This window comes from Falco cherrug, chromosome 3 (genome assembly GCF_023634085.1).
Source record: "Falco cherrug isolate bFalChe1 chromosome 3, bFalChe1.pri, whole genome shotgun sequence".
In the NCBI taxonomy this organism is placed as follows: Eukaryota; Metazoa; Chordata; class Aves; order Falconiformes; family Falconidae; genus Falco; species Falco cherrug.
The window spans coordinates 117,624,170-117,640,331 of record NC_073699.1 but is presented as its reverse complement, the minus strand read 5'-3'; the positions used below and the strand labels follow the sequence as shown (position 1 = coordinate 117,640,331).

At 43.3% G+C, this 16,162-nt stretch overlaps 2 protein-coding genes across 6 annotated transcripts; one reads left to right on the top strand and one right to left on the bottom strand.

The window, feature by feature from the left end:
* The first annotated feature begins 926 nt into the window (after positions 1-926).
* LOC102053962 (zinc finger and BTB domain-containing protein 8A-like) lies at positions 927-6,529 on the top strand. Of its 2 annotated transcripts, XM_055705697.1 has the most exons (5): positions 927-2,604; positions 2,704-2,825; positions 3,793-4,780; positions 5,716-5,885; positions 6,141-6,529. In XM_055705697.1, exons 3-5 carry the CDS (start codon positions 3,823-3,825, stop codon positions 6,468-6,470), a joined length of 1,458 nt encoding a protein of 485 aa, XP_055561672.1. In that variant the 5' UTR covers positions 927-2,604; positions 2,704-2,825; positions 3,793-3,822; the 3' UTR covers positions 6,471-6,529. The 2 variants fall into 2 exon arrangements, with proteins under 2 accessions (XP_055561672.1, XP_055561671.1); XM_055705696.1 differs by having other exon boundaries at positions 927-2,825.
* A 2,556-nt stretch (positions 6,530-9,085) lies between these two features.
* On the bottom strand, positions 9,086-16,161 carry ZBTB8OS (zinc finger and BTB domain containing 8 opposite strand). Of its 4 annotated transcripts, none has more exons than XM_027808879.2 (8): positions 16,009-16,161; positions 14,454-14,604; positions 13,038-13,062; positions 12,355-12,476; positions 12,042-12,124; positions 11,578-11,630; positions 11,100-11,136; positions 9,086-10,381 (listed from the first exon to the last, which is right to left on the bottom strand). In XM_027808879.2, the coding sequence occupies exons 2-8, from the start codon at positions 14,539-14,541 to the stop codon at positions 10,295-10,297; spliced, it is 495 nt and encodes a 164-aa protein (XP_027664680.1). In that variant the 5' UTR covers positions 14,542-14,604; positions 16,009-16,161; the 3' UTR covers positions 9,086-10,294. The 4 variants fall into 4 exon arrangements, with proteins under 4 accessions (XP_027664680.1, XP_027664675.1, XP_027664657.1 ...); XM_027808874.2 differs by having other exon boundaries at positions 15,724-16,151; XM_027808856.2 differs by having other exon boundaries at positions 15,784-16,151.
* Position 16,162: the final 1 nt, after the last annotated feature.

Here is a 16,162-nt window from a genome sequence, read left to right as displayed (position 1 = left end):
GATTTGGCAGTGCTTGGTTAATGGTTGGACTTGATCTTAAAAGGTCTTTTCCAACCTGAACAATTCTATGATTCTGTGATTCTTTTTGCTTGGCTTGTGTTTATCATAGTGTTCACAAAACCACAGTCAAGAGTGAAGACACAGATTCATCATTCTCTGTTTAGTGTCGCACATTTATTTTCTGTCCTTATTTTCTGATAATTATCTTGCCATCCTTTCAAAGGCTAAAACACTGAATTAAAAATTTTTTTTTTCACCCTTTTCAGGTATTTCTTATAGAATTCTACCTGCTACATAAACCTATGACTTTATTAGTTTTTCTCCTTCACATCATATCCCATTGTTTTGTTTTCCATTAAATTATCTAAACTTCTGTGTTTACTATCCCCCAAAATGACACTTGTCCTTATCTTAAAGGTTCAACTGTGGGGGTTTTTTGTTTGGGTTTTTTTTCCAAAATTAATAATTTAAAAAAGCAGACCCCCCGAAACAACCTCAGAATGAATCTCCCTTTCCAACCTTTTGGTATATATTCTATTCCAGTTCTAAAGAATTGAGATTTAAAAAAAAAAAAGAAAAAAAAAGGCAAAAATATTTAGCGTGAGCTTTGAAAATATCTGTAAGCCCAGAGATCTCTAGCAGAGGACTGACACTGCTGCATGTATCATCCTTCCTTCACTCCTGGCTCTTCAGAAGAAATACTCCACCCTCCAGGATTTTGGGATCCCCCTCCATTTCTCAGTAACTTAGGAAAAAAAAAAGAAGTATCTGTTGGATATTAAATTATGGAACATACTTCTTCCCTGAAGCATCTGGTCACTATCAGAGGTTATCCCATTACCTAGCACTGCCAACGTCTACTTATATTTTGGTCTCTTAGTCTGCAGAAATACTTGGCTTTGAACTTCAGATCACCTACACAGGGGCTAATAGCACTATCTTCAGCCCCGTTTATTATTTACGTGGACCTTGGTTTAGCTGAAAAATGCCTGACCTACCAACTGGCTCCAGCTGAGCCAATGACTGTGCCCAGACCCCAGGATCCCCCTCTAGCAATCAGCATCTGTCAGCACAACAACAGCGCTAGGTAGTTGAATGTTTATCTAAAACCTTAACTGCTGGGGGCTAGTGGAGTTGAGATTTGCATTGAGGATTACAGCTAAACTTGTTTAGTTGGATTTATCCTAGAAAAAGGCTTTTTAAAATTATATTTTAATCGAAGCTTTGAGGCTAAAGATAGTGCCAGTCAGACTGGAATAAGCACGTGTGTTTAGAGTTTTATTTAATGCATTTACAAATTCGTAAGGAACTACTTCAGTGGACTGCTGAGGCCAGTATCTATGTAATCTGGTCAAGCTGGCAGTGGGGACTTCTAACCATTTGCAAGACAGAGAAATGTAAAATATAATCCAGAGAGTCCAAATAATTAATTCTGTATTTTATTGTTTCTACATTAATAAGTACAGTAGAATTGTATGAGTAGTTCAGTGTTCTAGTACAGACATTCCAACACTTGCTTCTTAATTTTTCTGGAACATTGGTGAAAGTCAGAAATCAATTTAAAGGTTGCTGTTAATTGGAAGACAACGTGTATGAGAATGAAGTAGCAGACGAAAAATTCTCTAATTCTGCCCAAAAGGTTGAGTTTTGAAGAAAAGGATCTTAAAATCATCCAGCCTGTGCCTCCAGACTTTCAGTGTAATTTTCCCATTAGGTATAAATCTATACCAACAGTCTGTATGTCTGTTGAGTGACGGCTATAATAATGATGGCTGATAAGCCACTAAGCTAAGCTTATAATGCCATTTAGTTAAGTATTTTCTATACTGTTCAAGTTAAAACAACCTCCCACACTGGAGTTAGCATAACCATTCATCATATTTAACTCTTGAAATGCACCAAGGCATCTTTTTTGGTACATCCAGAATTTTAAACAGTAGCAGCGCAGAACAAAGAACTTTAAGGAAAAACTGGGAGGAGTGGACAGAAAAAAATTCTGTATCTTGGCTTAGCTATTGTACTAAATTAAATACTAATGAAGTTCTCTGCCACGCTCCAACTTCACACTTTTTACTGTGCAAGTGGGAACTGTTCTTTTACCATGTTCTGAGCCTGCTTTGAGGAAAGGCCTGTAGCAGATGACTTGCTGAGGTCCCTTCTCAAAATTATTCAATGATTTCAAGGAACAAGACTGAAAGTGGCTCATCTTCTAACAGGCACAGGATTGAAAGTGTCTTGTCTTCCAACGGGCATCCCACTTTGATTTTCAACACAGAAGGGAAAAGAAGGACAATCTGTGGCATTGCACTCCTACTTGCAGTACTTTGGTTTAGGATTATCTCCATTGCCAGAATACAAAACTTACTGGCTATACAAATGCTGCTATATTGAGTAATGTAATAGATCCTATGGCACAGAACTAGAGATGGGTGGCACCTTCCTACCACATACAAAGATCCCCAGACTGGCCTTTTAACAGTAACAACGCATTGTCCGCGGTGAGGCAGTGGGCCTCCCGGGCAGCATGTGGGTGTGGGAAGAGGCGAGCGGCCCCGGCTGCAGGGCGATCCGGCAGAGGAAGCCGCTGGGCTGCGCCTGCAATCGGTGCGTTGCCCCTTTAATTGTGTCCCCAGCCCTCGGGCGTCTCTGTCCAACGCCCACGTCAGCAAATACCTTTTGTTTCTCTCACGTTCGGGCTTCCAGGGCTCGGGGCTGCGGGACCAGCGCGTCACCTCCAGCCACGGCGAGCCCCGACGCGGGGCCGGGGACCCCGCATCCACCGCCCGCTCCCCTCGGCTCAGCGACACCCGCCCCAGGACCAGCCGGTGAGCAGCGGTTGTGCTGTACATAGCGACAGGGCTGAAGGCGGCTGGGAGCGGGCTGCTGCCGGGACGGCGCCGGGCTCCGTGCGCGCCGGCCCGCTGGCAGCTGCCCCCGAGAGCTGCTCGGTCCGCGGGCTGCACAGCGTCCTCGGCGGGCGCCATTTGCAGCCCCGGGCGCGGCTGGAAGGAGCCAGGCGCGGCAACAAAGGGCTGCGCGGGAGCGGGCGGCGGGGGGGCCGCAGCGGGGGCGCTGCCAGCGCGGGGAGGCGGCGGGCGGGGGCGGCCGGGGCCGGGGCGGGAGCGGCTGGGGCTGCGCCGGGCGCCCGCGGCAGCGTGGCGGGGAGCTCCCGCGGAGCAGCACCGGGGCTGGGCTGGGCTGGGCTGGCGCGGGCGGAGGGGAGCGGCGGGGAGCGGGGGCGGCTGCCCGCGGGGCCCGGGCCGGGAGGCGCCTCCGCGCTTTGGCGGGCGGGTCCGGCGCCGTCGGGCGTCCCGGGCTGCCGCGGCCCGAGCGGCCAATTCGGCCGGGCGAGCGAGTGAGTGACGGCGGCCTCCGCCAATACCGGGGCAGCCCGGGCCGGGAGGGCTGCGGGGCGCTGCCGCCGCCCCGTGTGCGGGCCCGCTGCGCTCCGGCGGATGCAGCCCCACAGCGGACCGGCCCCGGGCACGCACTTGCCAGCAGCGCTCTCCCCGCGGCACAAGGGCCCACTCGCAGTCTGTGAGCCATTCACGTCTTCATCGATGTAATATTAATTCTTCCAGGATATGCCATAACCCTGCCAAGGCATCTTTGCACCTCTTCTAGAGTTTTAAGTTTCTTCTCTCACCTTGTTTATGCGGGGTAGCGGTTGCAGGGAGCTTGGAGATAAACATGCCTGATTTTGTTGTTTTTTAAAATAGAGCTCATCTCTTTAAAGCAGGATTCCCTAACATCAGTTTAGATTGTCATGGTTGTACTTGTTTTTTACTTTAGAGCACGCCTTCCTCTGCCTCCCTGACTGGAATGGAGATTTCTTCCCATCAGTTCCACCTCCTAGAGCAGCTGAACGAACAGCGTAAGCAAGACTTGTTCTGCGACTGCAATATCCTGGTGGAGGGCAAGGTCTTCAAAGCACATCGCAATGTGCTGTTTGCCAGCAGCGGCTATTTCAAAATGCTCCTCTCGCAGAGCTCGAAGGAGACGAGTCAGCCAACAATAGCGACATTTGAGGTCTTCTCTCCAGAGACATTTATGGTCATCCTGGACTTCGTGTATTCAGGCATATTGTCTTTAACTGGCCAGAATGTGATCGAAGTAATGTCAGCTGCTAGCTATCTGCAGATGACAGACATTCTTAATGTCTGTAAGACATTCATTAAGTCCTCGCTGGATATTAATGAAAAGGAAAAGGATCATTACCTCAGCCTTTCGACCAAAAGTACAAACAGTGAACCTGCCCACCCGTCTCTTTATCGGTCAAGAAGGAAAGCAAAGAGCAACCCCAAGCGTTCCTATTCGATCCCGGATGAAAAGGCTAATACGGTGAATGAAAACTCCTGGAGTAGCTACAGCAGCTACCTGTCCTCACAGGTGATTCTGCAGCGGGCAGAAACACAGCTAGCAAAAAGAGGCAGAAAACAGGGCTCGGCAAGAAAGCGCCGAAAACACCTAGGGCTGTCACAGACCCGCGATTTTGCGCAGTATAAATCAAACAAAGTTGAGCGGGCCAGCGGAGGTTGCAGTGCCTCAGATTCCAGCCACATCTCTCGGGTTAGAGAGGAGGTTGAATTTGATGCCGAGAATGATGTCGATCATGATGATTACGGATATAATCATGAATCAGAAGTGATACCGAAGAGGTGGTCTGTGGCTCAGCTAGAACAAGAACTTTCAAGAACTCCCGAGTTCATGGAATTAAAGGCAGAAGAACTGTACACCTCAATGCCTACAATTTTAGGTGTAATGAGTAGTTGGAATGAAGGTAAAAAATACATATGGTTTTGCAAAGTTTGTCTTTATCTGGAAGAATTCAGATGATCTTTTTGAGAGAATTTGTATGGCTACAGAAAAACCAAAACGATGGCTAGACTTGCAGGTTATTTATCTGCTCTATGCTAATACCTAACAGAATTAGAGACGTTGAAGCCAGAACAGGGCATGAGAATTGGAAGCAGAGAGCTTGCCCCAGGTATTCTGTAAAGTTAAAGCAATACATGCCAGATTTATTTGGACCCAAGCAGAGTTTAATGAAGCCTCAAGAACTGTAATTGAATTGGGGACCTGAAGGACTGAATTTCTCTCGTGAGATCCCCAGTACCAAGCAGTAATAGAGGCATTCAACCTAAATTCACTAGAGAAGGTCCCGTCACTGGCAGGATGCTGCATTTCCATTAAGGTCCAACCCAGCCCAAACTCGGTGACTCTCTAGCCACACTACATAAAGCATCTAAGCTCTTGACGGACTGACAGCACATGCCTGAGATGGTGGAATAAAGTTGACGTGTATTCTTATGTGCATTGCTTTGGAAACTAACGTACCTGTATTATATTATAATTGCCTATTTTTAAGACTGTGGTCGGTCATCCTAGTATATTACATAGAAATTATAAATGTCAAAGCTATGAACTGTTAGCTGATGGAAAAGTCAGATGTGATGACTATCTAAAATAGCTATGTATTTATGATCATCTGTACGTCTAAAAAATACCCCGAGTAAGAAAGAATACACTATCAAATGGCCATTTCACATGTTCTATAAGAAATACTGTTTTGGGGTATTATATTTTGGGGTTTTTCCTATTTAGCGACAGACCAGGGGAAAAATGAACTGCTGCTTATTTAAGCTGAAAAATAATCATACTACATAAAGAAAGACTACTGCTATTTGTCATTATACCTGTATTTCTCTATAACAGATGACCTACCTCGGATGCGGTTCAAATGCCCCTTCTGCACACACACGGTGAAACGACGCGCAGACCTCAAGCGTCATCTTCGGTGTCACACAGGGGAGCGACCATACCCCTGCGAAGCATGTGGGAAAAGGTTCACCCGGCTGGAGCATTTACGTAACCACTTCCAAACGGTACGCCATTTCAGTTGGAGGTTCAGCCTAGAAAAAAAACCACCACAGGATTTCATTGGTACCAGCTGTTTGGTCATTTCCAGAACTAATACCAGAAAAGCTTCCTAGCTGCACATCAACTTTATTTATTATTTAAATCAACAAATTGTATTTTAAATTTTAATATTTTTTTAAGAATGATTCAGTGAATTTATTTTCCTAAAAAAATCTGCTTTTGGATGAACACTGACATTTTCAAATTTTAAATCTCTTTAGATACATCAAGCTGGCAAACTGATCTGCAGAAAATGCAAGCGTCACGTAACTGAACTAACAGGATGTGTTGTTCAGCAAGGAACAAGACGCTACAGACTGTGCCATAAATGTCTAGCAGAAACTAATTTTGACAGCATCCCTGATGATTTAGATGGAGGACATTCTCCTGTCTCCTCCACGGGAAACAAACGTCCCAAATGGGCTTTGGAGGAGGAACAGAAATCAGATGAAGAGACATTGGAGGAGGAACCGTATAACTTGGTTGTCCGACACGTTAATGATGATACTCCAGATGAGGTAGATGAAAAGGTGAAACCAAATCTTAGGTAGATACATTTGTGTATTTGTTACTGTTGTATTCAAGATTAAATTACTTGTGTCCAACTAAAGCTGGTTTATTACTTTCATTAAAATTAAATATTGCTAAAATTCTATTACAAGAAGCAAAATCTGGACTACAGTCAAATTGTTTTGTACTTACAGATATGCAACAGTGTAACTGTTTATAAATATCATCCAGAAAGTGCTTATTATCTGGAAACTATTTAGAAGAATCGGTTTATATTTCATCAAAGACTTGCTCAGAGCTCCTCTTCATAATGAAACCGTGAACCAATTTACAGTTCTACAAAGACTCTGTATTACATAGATTTTTAAAAATCGAGTATTGCTAGTTTGCCTTGAAAAAGTCTTACTAAAGTAAGCAGCTAAGAAATGTAAATCACATTTTTATTGACACTGTAATTAACATGTATATACACTTCAGAAACTTGGTAAGAAAGGAGTGAAGAAAACAAGTGGAATTCTTCCTGCTGAAGAACCTATTTACAAGAGCTTTGTTTTCTGAGTTGAGGTTACTGCTTTTTATAGTTCAGAAACGCATGATTAGTTTTAAAGAATACACACAGCCATACAGAGTAGAATAGTGAACAGAGCATCTGTAGTGCACTTGGATAGTAGAAGTTTGCCTTTTCAGATATGCAGTGGTTTTGTACTGTGAATTTTAAAGAAAGATACACTAACGTGGTTCTAAGGAAATAAAAGTGAAATCACTGGAAGTACAGTTGTCAGGTTTTTTCCATTTTTTTTTTTTTCAGGGCTGGTGCAAGATTTGCTTAAACTCCTGTTTATCTTATGCTAAGGTAATAAAAGAGGACAAGTCCCTTTAATTTCAGTGGGACATTGGTGACTTAGATCATGGATCTACTCTAGAAAGGCTTTGCTGCTTGTATAAACTTGGGATGCTTAACGGCTGCTTGTTTGTAAGGGCAATTTCCCTTAGCGGTTAAGCAACCTTTGTAATTCTGGAGTCTCTTCAGCTTTTTATAGTAATTTTTTTCTCAGTCATTTGGGTCAGAGGACCTCCACTTGCTAGAGAAACTGAAAAATGCTCAGTACTAAAATGATTAAAAAACAATCTCAGGGAGAATGGAAGAAACGTTCTGCCTGAGAGCAGAGAATGGCATTCCCAGTAGGTACTCTGATAAAGAGCCACTGTTTGGTCTCATGTCTCATTTCATGCTATGTTTCCTTTCCTGTTAGCAGAATCTGTAGCCTGAGGTTACTGCTGGGCAAGCAAAAACTCCCTGTAAAGAATTTGAGAACAGCCATATTGATTCACATTAAGGTTCTCCCTGTCTCCAATAGCTGCCATTAACAGATACCCAGGGAAAAGCGAGAACAGGGCAAGCCTGTATAGGAATTCCCTCATGCTCTCCCAGACTCCAGCCATTTTCAGTTCAAGGGATTTTCTTAACTTGGGATTTGTAAACTTAGTAACCACCAGCGCACGTCCTCTCCAAGCACTTCACCACTCTACCCTTAAAGTCATATACATTTCTTGCATCAATAGTGTTCTTTGGCAAATTCCTCCACAAGTCCAGTACACCCTGCAAGTCCCATCTCCTCTCCTCATCTCTCATCTAGAACAGCCACCACGACATCTAACTGATCCTACAGAGACACAAGCCAACTCACTACAGAACTCGCTCAATTAACTGCAAGAAAAGGAAGAGTTTGTAGTTTCAGCATGATTTTTAATTAACCACTTTCAGGTAGTTAATTATCTCAGTGGGCCGCAGCTCAGTCAGAGACTACAGCCAACCACAGGGCTCCTGTAATGCACTGGGAGCACAGGACTCAGAACTTAAAACCTCGCACTCCCACAGCTGAGGAAATGGAATAAGGTGAATTGAAGGCTTGTGTTATAGTACATACAATAAATATTGGAAAAAAAAATATTCTAACACTTACTTATGTTGATTCCAAATTTTTTTCTAGCAAGTTCCTGTCAGCATTTCTAAAAGCAGAGTCTTTACTGCGTTGCTAACAGCCTGTGACTGATAGTGCACACAGGGTATCCACGCACTTTTATAAAGTTAAATTCTAACTACATAAATTTCTCTTGTCCCGTTTATAGAGGGCTGGGCCAGAGGAAAGCCTGGCCTGGGCAGTGCCCGCGCCTACCTCCCCGCCGGCAGCTGCCGCCTCAGCTCTGCAGAGAACAAAGCCCCCTCAACTCGACGCCTGATTGGCTAATCCCCGTCGCCTGACGCAGCCAGCCAATGAGGGGCGGTAGCCGCGCAGTGCGCGGGCAAAGGGCAGCAGGGCCCGGCCGCCATGACAGTCGCCGCCCGCGGCTGCGGCTGTGCCGAGGGCGGTCCCGGGATCCTCCGTCCCGGGCGGGCCTGGTCTCGCTCCTCCTCCACAGTACTGCCATCTCCTGCCTGTCGCCGTCTTGGGCATGTGCTGGAGGCCAGGGGCTCCTGAGAAGAGAAGGAAGCCCAGTGCATGAACATCGTGCTTATTTCCTGTACCATCAAACAGGTACAAGTCAAACAATAGCATTCTTATGTACAAACAGTCTGCTCACCTGAGCAGGGAACAAAGCACAGGTGTCATCAGTGTTGAAATACCACTGGCCAGAATCATTCACGCACAATTAATTCTTTCAGTCCAAGTTTTATTTCAGCATTGAAGCTTTCTCAAAAAAATAAAAGAGGGATTTTATCCCTCAGTCTTATACAGAAATGCAAACAGAGCTATTTCAGATGACTGTACCACAACACAAAGATGAGGCACTACCTCCAGGGCTGAGGCACTTGCAGCATTTACAATAAAAACAAGCAGGTGGGACCAGCACCTGCCATCCCGTACAGTGCTCCTCTCCCACTGAAACAGCAGTGGCAGTGAATGCACATTTACTGTCCCATGATTTAAAACAAAACACACTTTTCATTATTTTTTATTAATTACGATCCAGTGAACTTTGATGTTAAAGTTTGTCTTGATCCTTTGATGTTAAAGGATTGTCTGTATTGCCCTTTCAAGGAAAATGGGGAAGCTGGTCCAAATCTGAATCATCTGCTTTTTGGAAGAAAAGCAGCTTTCACAAGATATAGCTGGGAGCGAACCCACAGAGAACCTGGTGCTGCCGTAGTAGAAAGGGGTGCAAAGCTGCCTACTTTTCGGCGTGATCATAGGTGCTACGAGGATTCTATGGTCACATGCTTTAGGCTTGCATGTGGAAATTTATTTACAGCAATTCAGCACCACCTGCTGGCATGCCTTTTTTTTTTTTTTTTTAGTCCAAAAAGTGGTGTGGTTTGTTTTTTTAATTGGTATACTTTCTTCGGTGTCCTTTGAACAGTCAGAATTTTTCTACATTAAATCAGACCCACCACAGATATTTCTGACCTTTATATAATATGGAGGAGGCATGTCACCTCAGAATTAGAACACTTAAATCTGCAAATGAAATCATATAGATCAACATTAACTCCTGCCACCCTACAAAAAAAGTTTTAGCTAGCAGCTCCACTAATTTCCTTATTTAGTTCATATACACCTAACACATGTATCAGCCTTAAAAGCTGACAACTAGCATTCCTGAGACTTTCAACCCCTACAACTTCCTTTCTTCTTCTCTTCAGCATCCCCAAAACCCCAACTAGTTCTTTTTTTTTTTTCCTGGCACGCAGGTATTTCTGTATCTCACGATCTTCAAGCCAAACACAGGCTGAGATTCCCCACAATTATGCCCTTCAATTTATGACTAATTGGCCAATTGCTTAGTTACTTCCACGGGGATTACAGTTTTCAAGGGACTTTTGCCAACCAGTGCCAAGTATCCACTCAACCACACTTGTCTTGCTTTAAATATCAATGATGACAAAGACTTCTGGCTTTTCGTCTTCACAGATCTGCATTGCCGAGTAAGTTATGGCTTTGACCTCTGTGCCCTAGAAAGAAAAGACACAGAAGCATGGATTTTCTAACTGACATCCCTTGTAGCAGTCCATGATAATACATAGTACTTATCACCTTCTATGAATGTTACCCAATTTAATAGTTTTTCTCCCCAGAAAGTGTAAATGTATTTGTTCTAACAACTAAGAAAGTTGGCATACTAATGGCAAGGACTTGGCCAGGCCAAATAATAAGTAACTTTTATTTTATTACCTCTTGAACACTACAAAGTCCTCCTCTTGCCTCTGACAGGACATCAACATTTGCTATACTAATACTGACACAGCTAAAGAGCTAACGGGGACATAAGGATTTGCTTCTATCAGTTTGAGTGTTTTATTTTTTTGGGGGGCAGGGGGAAGCAGCAAAACCTGACCAAGCAAAAAGCTGTGATAATAATGTGAAAACCAAACCCATGTATGCATTCTGCATATAGATTGGTTTACTGTGCTATCAACACCACAAAAAGGAAGCAGACCTAAGTTTTGCTAGTGCTGAAGAAGCATCAGATGCTCAGGTCAACGGTTTCAGGCATGCATTCACAAAAAACATGCAGAAAGCGAGATCTTAAGTTTAGTGCCTGCAATACCATTCAGACATGTTTATACCTGGATCCCTTAAGAACTTAGAGGTCTGATTTAAAGGACACCACACCTCCCCATCCTACTCCTAAAATGTAAAAGATGTACATACAGATGAACCACTGCATACCTGAGGGTGTTTGGATAGAGAGAACTCTTCTCCCCACCTTTGAAGACAAAAAGAAGAGAGGTGGTTAGAATTGCAGTAATATTTACCAAGTGTTGTAATTAGTTTAACTGATGAGCATAGAACAGTGAGATTTTCATTGAAAGCCTCAAAGGAAGAAAAAAAAGTCCACATATAGCTAAACACTAAATCAGAGTTTGGTGATTCAGGAGTTCAGACATTTTGTTTATATGGCAAAAGTCTTTCAATATAATCCTGGACAGATCAAAAGGCCTTTTGCTGAGCCAGCAACCTTCCTTTAACAGAATAATTTGTCATAAATATATATACAGTGGTATCTGTAGAGTGGCATCACACAGTCCACTTTTTAGAAAGCATCAGTGAACTCCAGCGCATCATGGTACTGAGAGTTGTTACTCTGAAGGCAGTATGTGCGTTTTCAGTAAACATACTCATTACCCAACTGATCATTTAAGCTCACCCAATTGATCTTATTTTGAACTGCATTCGGTCAATGTAAAGCACTTTCACCTCCTGCAAAAAAAGCGAGAGGAAAAAATGTCAGTGACATCTTCTATCTTCAGGCAGAAATTCTCAGTCAATCCCATTATAAGCCATATAACCAAGGGTTATATTCCACTGCTTAGATAGAATCTAAAACCAGAGAATTTGAGCAGCCTCAAAGAAACACACTGCTACTCTGAGTGCAAAGGCAGCAGAACTGCACCTACCTATCGTAGCAACTAATAATTGATATTTGCGGTAACAGAGCTTAACAATTTGTTTCTCAAGTCCTTCTGCCCTGGTATTTTCAATTCTCCCATGTGTTGTACTTAAGTGATCTGTTGTGTCCCTTTTTTCCTAAAGTAACACTGCATTCAGAGCTGGTATTATCTAGAACAGTCTTGACCTACAAATGGAAAAAGATCAAAACTGAACACTTACCCTGGGTATAAAGAACTCATTAGCACTGAATTTATACAGCCACTCATCCAAGAAGTGGAAGAGAAGAGACAACATGTCATGTCCTGCATGGTTGAAGCAGAGAAAAGTCAGTTGACTGTCTCAGCAAGAACACCCAAACTTTTTAGGGGTACGTTAGATGTACGGCTTCTAATTAAGCATTGCTAACCTGAATCTTCTAATAGTGTAGATTTTAATTAACTGCAACAGCACTACATGTAAAGACTCAAAATTTTCGTACCCTTCTCACTCAGGGTTCCTACAGTTCCAATATAAAACGTCAACACAGCCTCACCTTCTGCCTCTACCTCTACTGTATCCACAGGTTCCACAGTCTCTGTATCAGTCATGTAGCCAAACATGGCCATAACGCACTGCTCAAATGCTTCTTCCAAAGTGTCTCCCCAGGCATGTAGCCTAAGAAGACATGGAATAATTTACTGGATCATAACAAAACCCCAAAGTAATATGCAGGTGAGCAATCAGAACATGAGAATTAATGCACATGAAGGGAACAAACAAAAACCACTTGCTTTTCTCTATGTATGCATTTGGGCAGATTACAGGGATTTTCCTTTTTGTGGTTTGTGACAAGTTTCTTGGTACAATATGAAAAATAAATGTTTTAACAGACAAGACAGTTCTTTCTGAATATGGTTAACTGATGTCTATAGAAGTGAACTACTCAGAAGAAATTCGGTTTACAAGGAAGAGATTAAGAGGAGATTTCAAAAGACATTTCCAAATAACAGAGGCTTAATCAGAAGGACCATAGGAGTATTACATTAGAAAAGAAACCAAACGTGATTCTATGCTCTCCCAAGAGCAGAAACAAAACTGACCATCAGAAAACCCAGTGTGTGACATTTCGTAGTTCCATAAGGCATCCATCTGCAACCAGTCTTTCACAGTTACTCCAGACTTAAAGAAGAAATAATCAATCTGTCATACTGAGAAATCCCAGCTGCTCATACTTACTGCACATCTGCTGTGTGATCCAGATCTAAGGGGGAAGGAAAAAGGCATTATATCACCAAACATATTTAAAAAATTAGGATTAAGAACAAAGAAAATCAGATACTGTTGTTATAACAAGACATTTTTGCATTCGTTTTCAGATGTGAAACAGTGATAATCTATTTTGCAGTATGTTAGAAAAAGATAGTGCAGGTGGAATCTTGGCTTATTTTTGCCAAGCAGAAAAACACTGTTTGATGTAATTATGTCAGCACCCTATGTATACAGCAAGGTATGGCTGTTGTAACGCAACAGGCTTCTACAAGTTAACTGCAATAAAATGAAACTTTAACCAGGAGTAAAAAATTTTTGCTGAAGTCTGCAGGACTGAGAATTATTCATGCAGAGGATGAGATTTGCACATTTTTCCAGCTTAGTGAAGAAATATACCTGTCCACACCCAAACCCATCCATTATGCAAAAAACAGAGAATCAAAAATAAAAAAGTAATATAAAATAGAAGGCAATGTTCACTAGTAAGATAGGATTAACATCCCAAGCACATGTCAAGTTTTACATGAACATTATTTATATTAATTCAGAGGAATGACAGAAATTTAAATTTATACCAGGTTGGCAGAAACAGAGCAAACTTGAATGTAAAATACGGCCACACCACGATCACTCTAGCTGAAAAATTGTTCCGATGCAGTTTAGATCATTCACATGCTATTAATGGATTCTCAACAACAGCCTCTAAAGTAAACAAGTTCCAGTGAATGTAAAAGAAGAATAAAACCTCCTCCAATTATGGAAGCAGTGTGACTCTTGTCATATGTCACCGTATTTCTGCACTGCTATCAAATAAAGAGCTGAGTGCCTCCTAAAAATATATCTTCTAACAGAGTAATGGGCACTGTCCCTCCAGACAGACACTGCTGAACTAGAAAACTGTCAGACACCGAATAGTCTCCGGTGAGCACCTTAAGCAAACCCTTTGGGCTGTCATCCACTTGCTCCACATGTTCTTAGAAGACATTCCAGGGGTGGGGAAAGGGAGAAATAACGATCTTTAGGTAGTGCACGTAGGAAAAAAAAACCCACATGGAAGACCAACAACTACAAGAGAGGTAGAAAAATGTACTGCCATGCTGAGAAATGGCTTGGAAAGGGAAAGTTTTCAAGATGAGATTTAACTCGTTTATTTCTGTAATTATTTCTTTAGCACTCATAAAAAGAAAGGCATTTTTCTGTGGTAATGAAAACTGTAGGTATCTCATCTCTAGTAATTCAGCTACAGATGCATCCCACAGCCTAAACACATATTAAAAACCCTCACACGTGCCTAAAAAGCATACCTTCCGTCCCCCCCCGTCCCCCGCCCCCCACTGCGCTGTCACACGTTCCCTGCATCAGGATAGCGTCAGAAATACTCACATTCGTATTTCTTATTGAGCGGTGGGTATTTGGCTTTGACAGCCTGCTGCTCCTTCGTCAGGTTGTAGTCCCTCTCGTCGGCTGCCATTGCTGCTGGGCTTGAGCAATGCTGGCTCACTTCCTGGTGGTAGGAAACATGGCCACCGCTGCGCTGCACAGGGAGAAAGAGGGAGAATCGCCTCTCAGTTTGGTTTTTCTCTTGATAGCACTTTGATACACTTGTACACAGGCTCAGGAATTCAAACCATGAGACTAAATGTCGGTTTAAGTTTTTTCCTATCAAAAGCATCACTGGGAGACGGGGAAGTTCAGAGTTCCACCCCACACTGCCTGCCTCATTCACCGATACCAGTTCTGCTCAGCTAGTGAAGCCAAAGGATTACAGAAGACCATGAGCTTCTCTGCCTTTTCTGGGAAGAAGCATGTTTCTTCTTCCTTGTGTACAACACCAAGCATTTCATTCATCCTCAAATAAAATACAGTAACAATGAAAAATTATGAAAGCAGCTGTAAAGTGAATTAAAACTTTCATTCTACAGGTAACTAAGGAATTTTAGAGCTGAGGGTACTCAGCCCACTTGTATGTTACTCCAAACCCGCACATGTGACTTTACACGTTTTTCTTTAGGAAAAAAGTCTTGCTTTATTTTGGGGGAAAAAAAAAAAAAAGTCTAGTTTTCTTTTAGGACTGTAATTGTACTTAAGCCTTCAAACCTAGAAGTGCATGCAGGGCAAATACACCTGTCACACAAAGCAGAAATTTTCTTATGTTCCTTTTCTTAGCTTTTTTTGTTGTTAATTCAAAAAAAAAACCCAACAAAACCACAACCAAACAATAAACTGTATCAAATCCCCACCTAAAAGGCTCTCTGACGAGATCTTAACAGTTGCTGTTTCATGCAAGCATTCATTTGCAAATCTAGTAAGACAAATTTGAGAACCTGATTAACTTTAGGGTAATCAATTTTCCTCAGGTGAGACCTCCAGATATAACAGCTATTCTATTATTCTATTCCTTTGGGGTTTTTTTTTTTTGGTGCATTTTAAGATTTATCCACAGCTGAGCCCAAGACTCCCCAAAATATTGATAGATTTGTAGACGGCACCTAACACCAGCAGCCCTACTTTTAAACAGGAATGGTTCTTATTTCACAGCTTAGAAACAAGACTGTGCAGGATTTCCAGTTTCTATTTTCAGGTATGTCACAAAGAGAAGCCTGAAGCTGAGAAGCCAGGGCTCTTTGTCGAGAATAAACCCAGACAAACGCACATTTTGATTTTAAATCCCCCAGGCCTCGGCCAGACCCGCGGCCGATGCAAACAGGCCCACCGGAGCCAGCTGCGTGCCAAGAAGCATTCCCCGTCAGGCTCACCGCTGCGCTGCCTCAGGAAAAAAGGAAGTTATTGGCGACTATAGATAATTAGTAACGCTGAGGAAGCTGAAGATGCTCCAGAGGTTCCCGGGCAGCGCTGTGAGGAGGGAGGGTGGGCCAGGCCGCGGGCTAGGCCTCGGCCTCACACACGCTCACGGCACCAACACGGCCAGTCGGCTCACCCGCCCGGCCGCGGCTGCGGGGACCGAAAGAAAGCGCGGCCACAGTCCTCCCCACCCCCAAACCGGGCCACCGCCAGCGCGGGGCGCTGCCCCTTTAAGAGCGAGCGAGGGGCGCACCCTCCCCGTCCCCTCCGGAAGATGGCGGCTCCCAGGA